General features: G+C 33.4%; 1 protein-coding gene across 4 annotated transcripts in view; it reads left to right on the forward strand.

The window, feature by feature from the left end:
• The window catches only part of LOC106459404 (eye-specific diacylglycerol kinase-like), a 284,650-nt gene that overhangs the window by 158,638 nt on the left and 114,519 nt on the right, over positions 1–11,493 (forward strand). Inside the window, exon 1 of one of the 4 annotated variants that reach the window (XM_022385892.1) lies at positions 9,238–10,284. The exons of 2 other annotated variants lie outside the window; for them this stretch is intronic. In XM_022385892.1, the coding sequence (XP_022241600.1) occupies positions 9,497–10,284 (788 nt within the window). In that variant the 5' untranslated portion in view covers positions 9,238–9,496. Of the gene's footprint in view, positions 1–9,237; positions 10,285–11,493 lie in introns of those variants that run through there. One more of the 4 variants, XM_022385891.1, reaches the window with a different exon arrangement.

An 11,493-nucleotide genomic window follows, 5' to 3' on the forward strand; every position in this document is an offset into this window, starting at 1 on the left:
TTGGTACATGATGGCAACCTAATAAAAAGGCATGGTGTAAGTGAAGTAAAGTCTATTATGAAAATTTATTCCTTACTATAATGATATTTAAAGTTATATGTAAATCTTCTCTGATAGAGATTTTTCGTAACGTTGTGTAATAGTTACTATCAATTATTTTAAAGAAAGAAATTAGCGAAACTAGTATGCTTAAATTTTAAAACTAAATGCTCTGTATTAGAACGAAAATAACTGAGAAGTTACGAAAAAGTTTTTATTAAAATGAAAACATGTTACTACCAATCCTTAGATTTAGAAGCAAGTAATGAGATTTATCAAAATTATCTATATTAATAGCACCGTTGCTTATTTTTATGTTTCGATCTAAATGACGATTAGACACTGTAATATTTTCTATTTCCAATTTAACAGGATTTATCACAGTAATACAGTTGTTAATACTCCAATACACAGACAGATACGTTGATGAAATTATTAGTTTTATTAATTAAAGGTAATGGCTGGCACATGAATTCAGCAATTATGAAAATGTTACAACTTTGTTGGTATGTTTTTTTGAATTTCGCGCAAAAGTACTATCTGCGCTAGCCATCCATAATTTTGAAGTAATAGACTAGACAGAAGATACCTAGTCAACAGGTCTTGGGCTACTTTTATCATATCTACTAGCAGGATTTGACCGTCACTCTCATAACGCTCCCACAGCTCTATAGTGCGGAACGTGATTTTTCTTGTCGGTAACAGGACGCAATCTACGGAACCTTAGATCCACGGTTCAGCACGTTAACCACTGGGCCACGCTGTGTACAAAGAAACAACACTGGTAGTGATTCTTTAAAATATTACTAGTTTTAACTTGCTGTAACAGTTTATTGGTGATTTGTTTTGGAATTTCGCGCAAAGCTACACGAGGGCTATCTGCGCTAGCCGTCCCTAATTTAGCAGTGTAAGACTAGAGGGAAGGCAAATAGTCATCACCACCCACCGCCAACTCTTGGGCTACTCTTTTACCAACGAATAGTGGGATTGACCGTCACATAATAACGCCCCCACGGCTGAAAGGGCGAGCATGTTTGGTGGGATGTGGATTCGAACCCGCGACCCTCAGATTGTGAGTCGAGCGCCTTATCCACCTGGCCATGCCGCGCACGTTTATTGGTGATATTAAGAGTATTATTATAACTTAACTTAATAATTGAGATTGTTTGTTTGTTTGTTTGAAGTTAAGCACAAAGCTACACATTGGGCTATCTGTGCTCTGCCCACCACGGGTATTGAAACCCGGATTCTAGCGTTTTAAGTCCGCAGACATACCGCTGTGTTACTGGGGGGCAATAATTGAGATATGCAAATTTTTCTGCATATAAAATAGAAATGACAAAATAGTGTAATGCTTATCTGTTAATATTATAATAATAAGTCTATTTTAAACTGTTTATTTTGTATTAGAATGTATAAAGGCCAAGTTCAATGAATAATAATTAAAACTGATATTTATAACCTTTGGTTAACCCCTTAAAATAAAATGTTTCCATTGTATTAAAACAATGGGGGATAACCTGTAATCACTAAACACAGTAGTGCTTAATATGTAGGAATGGGTAAAAAAAAATGGCTGCTACATTCAATCCATTACTCTATGATGCTTACAAATAACTGCTAACGTTGAGTTATAGCCTTATTTGAGTACCTAATTGCCATTATCTAGTGTTTCACAGCTTGTATAACAATATATATATATTATTCTGTTCTTCTACTACACATATTTCTGTGGGGAAAGAATAAACAGAAAACTACTACTTAGCAGTGAGTTCAATTTATATGCATATGTTATTCCATGTTTCATAAATAACAGTCTAATTTCTGGCCGCTAGATGACAGCAGAAATTGTTCTTATATAACGACTGTTTCTGACTTTTCATTGCACAAACATGATATCTGCCAAAACAATTTCAGTGAAACGAAAGTAATAATAATCTAAATTAATATTCATGGTATCAAGAAGATCAAGTATTTATGCAAGTGTAAAATCTATGTACATATCATTAATGCCCGAGTTTAAAAACACCAGTTTCTTAATTATCAAAATAATACATTATATAGTGATCTACTTTTCTTCAAATTTTCAGTGGGGCTGAGCCTGGAAGCTGTGTGTGTATGCGGATATCATACTTTATTGCCTGGAGTATGTTTTACGTCTTCTCTATTAATTCACATGACCCCAGCATGTGGTTAAGTCAAGTGTATGCACATTCAGTGAGTTTGGGTGAAATTGGAAGGCGTGTGTTCTATAAATATCCCCTTAATGTTGGTCCAGAGCTCCGAGATACCATTCCAGCTTTACTGGACCCAAGTGTAATTAATCCAAAATTAAAGAAACTGACAAACTGATATGATTTTAACAATACATATTACCATATAATTAAGAAAATAAACAAAATATTCACTTATCAACCTACTTTAATGAAACTGTTTTAAAAAAAGAGGGGAACAAGAATTAAAAAAAAATCAAAACTTAAGTAAGATGTGAGGATGACAATGCAAAAAAAAGGTAGATTGAAATCATAAAACCATACAAAAATCTTACAAGCTTGAGGTTATTAGCAATCGTAAGACTGTACAGCACTATATAGTTTAAATGCTTTATTCAAACCTGAATTCTTGCAACTGATAGGAATTCAACATTTAGTTGTAGATAAAAGTTATCTCTGGAAAGATTTGGCTACTTATGTAGTGATTTTTGTATGACTTTATGTAATCATCCCTATCTTGTTTCTGTACTATTTGGCATTGCGCCCCAAGTGGCACAGCGGTATGTCTGTGGACTCATACCGCTAAAAACCGGGTTTAGATACCCGTGGTTGGCAGAGCACAGATAGACCTTTGTGTAACTTTGTGCTGAATAACAAACAACAACAATTTGGCATTACCATTCCCACATCTGACTTAATTTTTGTAATTTTTTTTCATTACTTATAAATATATTTACTCGCGGTCTTTTTTTATTACCCCTATAAGGTCGCATTTTTACAGCTCACAAACAAACTATATTTGGGTCATTTATCAAGAATGTTATGTAAGTTATTGCGTAATTTCTAAATCAGAAGCTTAATACATTTATAGGTCGAACCTGAGAAGTTATTATTAGTACACTTACAAGGTAAATAATCTGTATAAATGAGGTCCACATTATTCACAACTTTTTCAATATAAGCCAAAGATCAAATAGATATTTCATATATTTTTGGAAATTAAATCAAAATAGAGATATGGCAAATAGAAGTTGTTATTTTCAAGTGAAGGAATAAAGATTAAAAATTCAAAATATAATACTTTGTATATTGAACTATATGAACAATCTGTTTTACGACTTCTAATGCCGTAATAACAATTTAAATGTGAGTACAGAAATATTCTATCGATTTCAATAGAATTCACAACTTATTCTCACTTTAGGACTTTTGTCAATTTTACGAATAAACTTATCATGTACTATATTTTTCAGTTAATCGAGCTGACTAAATTACGTTATATATTTCGCTTGTTTGTTTGTAATTAAGCAAAAAAGCTACACAATTGGCTATCTATGCTGTGCCGCAAACCTGCCGCTGTGCTACGGTGGGGGGCTCTTTCTCAAATTCTAATTTGCCAATGGAAGAACAAAAATTTTTAAACTTAACTCACAATATTTCAATTCGGTGTATTTTATAAATTATGTTGTAATACCATTTAGTATTAACGATATCACCTGGAAACAAAGTTAATTGAAACGCCGTGAAGAAAATATAAAGCTTTTACATATTATATTTTGTTAATAATCTCATTAAATTTTTCACTTGATTTTTTCACCGGGCATTCAACTTTTTATTTTCGTCTATAAAAGAACACGATCAACTTTCGCACTAACTTGATTAAGATGGGACCCTGTTAAACCATGCTCTTCTTTCCTCTAATTAAATACTCGTCTTAACCTGATCGTTTTACTGTTATCCCCCCCTCTCTCTAGAAATGTAACTCATAGTAATTATCTGAGCGTGGCCCATAATCAGAATGCAAAATGCATCTGAGGATCGTAGTTCTCGTCCCATTACCGCCCAAAATAAAATACAACTAAGGCGCTCTAAAATTTGGGGCAGTAGATGCGTTAAAAGAGTGGCGTCAAATCCAAGATTTGGTCTAACAAGGGTTAGTGGTGGGTTGTGTTGACTAGCTGCCTTCTCTCTAATCTGTCACTTCAAAATTAGGGACGACTAACGGAGATAGCTCTCGAGTAGGTTTTCGTGAAATTCCACAAAACAAACTAACATATGATTATTTAAAAAAACAATAGTATGATGGATTAATAAAATATCAAGAATAGCTTAAGGATATTTCGTTGCTGTATTAAATGTCTCTCTTTTAGAGATTGTTGCCCCAGATTTTCACTGTTACTGATATGTTAATAGTTTTCTGTAGTTTTTGTTTTTACCTAAATTTCTACTTAAATGAAGATTTTTTGTTTCAGTTTTCACGTTTACTCGTATAAACATTACTATACAAGGTCATGAAGCACTCAGAAAGAAAAAGTTTAAAATGTTTTCCAAGTTCAAATAAAACAATATTTTGCGAGTCAATTTCGAAGCAATCAAATTGGAAGTTTTCTCGTGTGTATAAATTTGCAAAATGCAAAAACACGTTTCGTTTTCTTTTCATTATATCCCATAATAGAAATAATAACAAACTGGAAAAATGATATTCATGATTTCGTTTAACTGCATACTCAAACACTCACCACACAAGTTGCTCTTTAAGAAGATTACAGCAGTTTTTCTTGCATGTCACCGTGTATCTCCGACTTGATTTCTGGTATTGCTTAAACATGTTTGCTAAAACTTTGAATCTGGAGCTCACTGAAGACATGAACAATTTTTATAATTAATAATAGGTTGAAAGAGAGTTGTTTTTTATCGTTTGTCGTCTTTTATTTTTCATATTAAAACCTGTAATAATTTTAAGTAATTGGCTACTTTTAAGATGAGACTAAACATTTTTACAGTTGAACACAAGCTGAAATTATGTGTAACAGGTGCCTTTTCCAGATATTTTATTTAATAATTTCAAAGCACTTTTCTAAGATATTTCAGCATATGTATCTCCCACTTTATTTTTCAATTTTGACAATAGGAAAATTCCTGCTTTAGTTTTTGATTACGAACTTAACTTTTACGGTACGGTGATATATGGTACAATACAGTCGACTGTTTGACACCTTAATCATAATTTTTCAAGATGTCTTCCTTTTTTTTTAGCTGTAAAACTGTGAAGTATTCTCAGAGAGTAGACAGAACTCGGAAAGATCAGTTATATATATCACATCTTAATGAGAAATAAATGGATTAAATTTTAAGTTTTTTTAAGCAGTTCCATCATTTATATTCGATAGCGACGAGAATAAATATGTATGAAAAAGTCCTTTTCTTTGTTTAACGAAAGAGTTTTCTCGTGCGCGAAGAAAGATTTGGTATTTAGCACACAAAATCTGAAAATATTCCTCAGATTTTATTTTTAATAAAGAAAATATACATTATTGAATGTTAAGGAATCTATATGTTCTTTATTACATTGTTATTAATAAAAAAAATATTAAAAATTTAGTTCGTTATGTTTGTAATTGGGCTATCTGCGCTCTGCCCACCACGGGTATCGAAACCCGGTTTTTAGCGTAAGTCCACAGGGGGCTAGTTCGTTATGAAACAGAAAAAATACTAGTCATAGCACATGATAATGTGTAGTTTTCTTTGCAAGTCAACATTCTACGAGTGGAGAAGATAACAAGGCAATTTTTTTTATCTTTGAAATGCTTTATTATTATTTGAAAACAACGTTATGAAAATATTTATTAGGTTATGCCTAGTATTTTTATCTTATAAAACCTTCTAGTGTTAAAATTAACCAGAACGTTCATCGTTAAACGAATCCTGTTTTTCCTATTAGTTCTAGCGTTGTAGTTATTTAGAACCTAGAATATAACTGTTATTCTAAACCAACTGAGAAGCCCCCTAGTGGCACAGCTGTATGTCTGCGGACTTAAAACGCTAGAAACCGGGTTTCGATATCCGTGGTGGGCAGAGCACAGATAGCCCTTGTGTAGCTTTGTGCACAATTAAAAACAAACCAACTGAGAAAAACTACATTTAGTAGAATTGAATTACATTTCTGTTTTAAACTAGTTGTATGAAAGCAATACGAAAACAAATTACATAATTCTTACGAAAATATATATATTGAGTCCTATTTATCATTAGGATTGTCATGCAATAAAGTTATTTTAAACACGTCCCAACATCTGATAATTCGAAAACATTCGTTATCTTTAGTTTGACTGTGTGTTTTATGCTGACTCTTATGCTGAATGAGTAACATAAACAGCAACCATGAAGTGTTTTTATTATACTTTCTATACTAATGAATACTTGATATAGTAGCAGTTATACATACACGTCGGGATCAGGTGGGACTGCGGGCACGTGCTCCAAATAATTAAATGGAGGTCCTAATATCTCTGGTCCTCCTCAATATTTTACTGACAAAATTGTCTTATTTAGTCTTTTTTCTGTGCAGTCGTCTGACTTTGTGAACCAAAATTAAAAGAGACTACAGTTATTTGTCAGATTATAAACGATACGCTGTTAGTAACTGTACAGTGTGTGTGTATTGATTATCTGAAACATTCTTGTTATTTGTGTGACTCACGATTTTGTAGTAAATAGCATAAAATTTAATTTGTATGTACAATACAGTCTTGTCATTGTGTGAAATTCCCGAAATATATTTTAAAGCGTTTTTATTGACTGTTAGACAACTTTTATTCACTTACGACCGTCCTCCTCCCAATGTTTTGTACGTTCCGACGTGCTTGTTATAGATTATTGAGTTTCTCTAATTTACAATATATGTGTATATTATTTTCTTCTAAATCGTGGGTAGTGTAGCAACAATTATAAATGTATTAGTTTTGGTATGCATGATTAAAATTACTACAATTCTTATCACTCTGTAGTAGCAATTACAGATTTATTAGTTTTATTAGATAAGCATAAATCTGTGGCAACACCTTGTGCTTGATGTTTTAAAAATATTAGTAACAATTATAAATGTATTAGGATAAAAATTGTAGTAATTTTAATCATGCATACCAAAAACTCTGTAATAGGAATTACAGATTTATCAGTTTTATCAGATAAGCGTAAATCTGTTCTTCTTCATCATAAGTTTTCCTCCTTGAAAGTAATTATAATTACTGGTCTTAAGCCTTATTCTAATGCACATCTACGCATCCATAAGTTAAGACAGATTCGGCCAGACACGGAGGTAAACAAAGAAAAAAAATGTTTGCATAAACAAATGCTTTAGCATATGCGAACTTAATCATCCTCAATATTTTGGATATTTCACACCTCTGACAGGTGATCAAGATCTTCCAGTACATAGAATGTTAACAGTTTTAACCTTTGGCATGTAAAATTCATGTTATTCACGCATACATACAGCAGCAGATACAGTCAATGGTCTACATACAGGCACTTTACTGCCACACAAAGTTACCGTAAGAACTTTGTTAAGTTAGGTACTATAAAAGTGTTGTTAGAAAGGTAATAAAACGCTTCAGAACTCTGTGAAGTTACCATAGTAACAGAGACCCTTGTGACAGTAGAGGGCCTGATCGAAGCTGCAAGCCATAAGGGCCAACTGTTCTAGACTAGTTTATGGAAAGGTACAATTCATTTAGGTTTTGGACGCTCAGAAACGCACAGGGCAAGTTCCGACACTCTCAGATTGTAATGAACTTACTGTACTCTGTAGAATTACGTAAGAATGTAGAGGGAGCTTTGGTTCTAGCAAAATCTGAGAGCGTTTTCCGGTACTAGTTCTTGATGCCTCCACTACGTCATCACAGCACGCCCTTCACACCCTACAGCTAAATGTTCCGCGAGTGTTTTGTGCACGTAGTATTTGTGCATATGTGTGGAGGGTTCTCTATAGCAGGTGTGTCGGCACCTGCAGACTTTCTTCCCTGCTGATCCCATTCAGGATCCTCGGTTCATCCGGGCCCGACTTGGCTGATCTGCAGAGTGCCCGAAACTCAGGAGCTCAAAATTGTTTTGGAATGCGCAAGATTCGCTGGTGTTTAAAAGTTAGCCAACGAACGCACTACATTGAATTTTAACGACGTGAAGAGAGCTGAAATGTAAACAGTTGTTGGTTTAGCTGGGAAGTGTCAAACCAAAATAGCAGTCCTTCAAAACAGCAAAGTATACTTTATTATTAATACAAACGTTCACAATTCAAGGTAGGAGAATATTTAATGATAAAATGTGAGATATTTTCAAACGCATTACTACTTTTTGGTGAATCCTTTAAAGTTAACAACTTCCCTTAAGATATACAGTTTTGAAAATTTCGTTTACATTTTAACAGACTTTTTGCTATAGAAACGTTTAATGGTGTTCTTGATCACTATCCGAAAGTTACTGTGATAGTGTGACAATTGGAGGTGGGAAGAGGTTTAGGGCTCAGACTAACCGAAGTGCGTAATTAAAAACATTGTACCTAATTTCATTCCTTTTGATTAGATAGGAAGAACAAGAGTGAAAATTGTTTCAATTTCTTTTATCTAGTCCTAAAAGCTAATTTTCTAATAGTAACCCATATGATTTTTATCAGAAAGCATTTGTCAACATGATAGACTGTAAATTAAAATGGAAAACTTTTTGTTTGGTCTGAAATATTCAGGAATCTTAAGTCTGGATTAAATATTACGTATCTATTGCAACATTTGATTCGAAATAAACAAACGGCGTTGGTTACAATCAAACAGTATAATATTTCGGACCAACCCTAAATTAATTGCGAGTTCTTGCTCTTTTCTCATTTTCGACACGTGGGAAGTCTTAAGAGAATGGAGTTGTATGTAACAACGAATAAACTTTGTTTATTTAAGGGCTCTCTGACATTTAGCCTGCATTCCGCAAAATGCATCTTATTATTTAGTAGGCCACTTTAATTATATAATTTCGTCTAGAAAGTAAACTTTGAAATAGAACCTTTATATTGGTTTACTTTTTCTCTCTATTTGCGATATCCAAATGAACCTCTTTCAATGATTCAATTCATTTCTTACACGGTTGATCATTGTACATGAAAGTCAAAGAAGTTTGATTCAGCTCAGACAATATGATAGTATTTCTAATGTGCGATGTTTCGATATTTTGTAGTTTTACACATGCTGGAGATAGTGATGCAGACTTTATTGCCAGACTGTATCGAGTTTACAAATACACTTTCATCAACAGCTTTTTTTAAATTTTGTCAGGGAAAAAAATTAAATAACTTGGGACACAAATAAGTATTATTTCGTCATTTTTATCGAGTTTCTTTTAAAAGGAAAACGAATACGTTTTAGTTAGACTTTCTGTGGACAAAGAAGTTATCTACGTTTTACCAGTGATTTTGTAACATGCAAAAGATTCGTGATACATTCAAAAAAGTAAAGAATCCAAATATGGATGCACCAGAGGCGAATTTAGCAACTCACTTGGAGGTACCTAAACAAGTTAGGTCAGCTTCCTACGGTGAAATTCATTGCAAGAACCATGAAGAAGATTCCGAACTTCCATCGTCCTTACTGAATGTGCCTAACAGTAGAGGCCAGAGATCGCGATCTTTTGACTTAGTCACCATGGAAGCAAGAAGAACTGAAGATATTACAACATTAGACGTTCCACGTTGGCGAATAAGAAGACGTTCTTCTAGCGACAAAAGTCAGCATTCTAATCCATGTTTTCACTGTTTGTGTCTAGAGGAATATTACAGAAGTAATAATTCTGGTAGCTCAAGTTCCTTAGATCAATCCTTCTATCTTGATTCTAGTTCAGAACATATTGAAGAAAACTATGTGCTTAGTCATACTGAAGATCCAACCAGTTCAGAAACTCTTGAATTTCAAGCGTGTTCTGTTTTAGTAACCCCCTCTTCCCCATCATCGGATGATGTTAAGACTAAAGAACTCCCTGATGAAGAGAGTGACATGGCTGTTGTCTCTCTTGAGGTTCCTCCTCCATCAAAACAAGTTCGCTCAGCATCCGTGGATTCTTCATTCTTGAAAGTTCCCTGCCCAGATGGTGATGAGGAGGAAGAGGACGAACATGGTCATAAAACCCATCGATCACGTTCTATAGACATTGGGCTTCCCACTGGTGGTTACACTCGATATACAGTCCATACCAACTCCAAAAAGAACTTGAAGTAGGTTTTTTTCATATATTCTCAGCTATTGATTTTAAAACTTACCATATTACTCATATGATATTGACAAAAGTATGTAGAAAGAACATTGTACACGATGTAGAATAATACATTCTAGGACTTGTAAAGACTAAAGAAAAGATCATTAATACAAATACAAACACTGAAAATATATTTTTGTTATACCACGAGTTAAATACTTCACTTTATTTAAATAATATTTTGCCTTTAATGATGCTAGAAGTAAATAGTAATAATAAGAGTTCCTCAAAATGTTTATCATGGAAATTAAAAATCAATGAGTAAATTGACAGAGAAATTTGTTATAAATAATTATAAATGTATTTACATCCTAAGTGGGAACTCATAGAAGAACTGCATACTATCTCCTAATAATTATATAATTGAAAATTAATATTGATTGCATGTAATGTTGACGGAAATTATTACTGCATTTTTTTTTTAAATTTGGCGCTATCCACCAGTTCTCCTCTGATAGGCGAGAAAGTTCTGTAACTGTGTTCCAATGAATAAGCAAATGTAGCACTTAAGCGTTGGGAATACGTATCACTGAAGGTTCTAAAGACACCAAAATATCCCGATTTCCCTTTTTAGTTTTCTTAAAATATTAAAAATTACTAAATACCCATTGCATTATTAGTACCTCATATATTTATACCAGTTAGTTTGGAGAGTAAAACTATTTTGAGCCTGTGAGTCAATCAGGTTTAAAGTAAATATACTACTTTTATTTATTGAATTGCTTACTTACTCTTGGTCTGTAATGTTCTAGTTTCACAAATTAAACATATTACTTACCTTAAATCATTGAATTATTGATAAGGCAAGAGGCAATCGTCAATAGCCGCGGCACTTCAAATTCCTTTAGGCAGGATTAGAGTAAATTAATCTACGAGACCTTTTTCTAACCGCGGCATAGCGGCTCATAGAATGGCTCCAAGTTTTTTTTGTTTTTTTTTCAAATACAAACTTTTAGCTCATAGCTCCACCATCTCTTGACCGATATGAGATCTAATTACAGTTTTAGAGTCAGGAGGTCAAGCTATTTTGATTGATATATTTTACCACGCCCAAGGTCTCAGCTTAATTTACTGTAATCCTGCCTCAAAGAATTTCAATTTGAGGGTAGGCTGGTAGAAAAGATCCTGATGAATAATAAAATCAAATTGGGTATACGCGCGTCCCACG

The sequence above is a fragment of the Limulus polyphemus genome, unplaced genomic scaffold (genome assembly GCF_000517525.1).
Source record: "Limulus polyphemus unplaced genomic scaffold, Limulus_polyphemus-2.1.2 Scaffold602, whole genome shotgun sequence".
Lineage (NCBI taxonomy): Eukaryota > Metazoa > Arthropoda > Merostomata > Xiphosura > Limulidae > Limulus > Limulus polyphemus.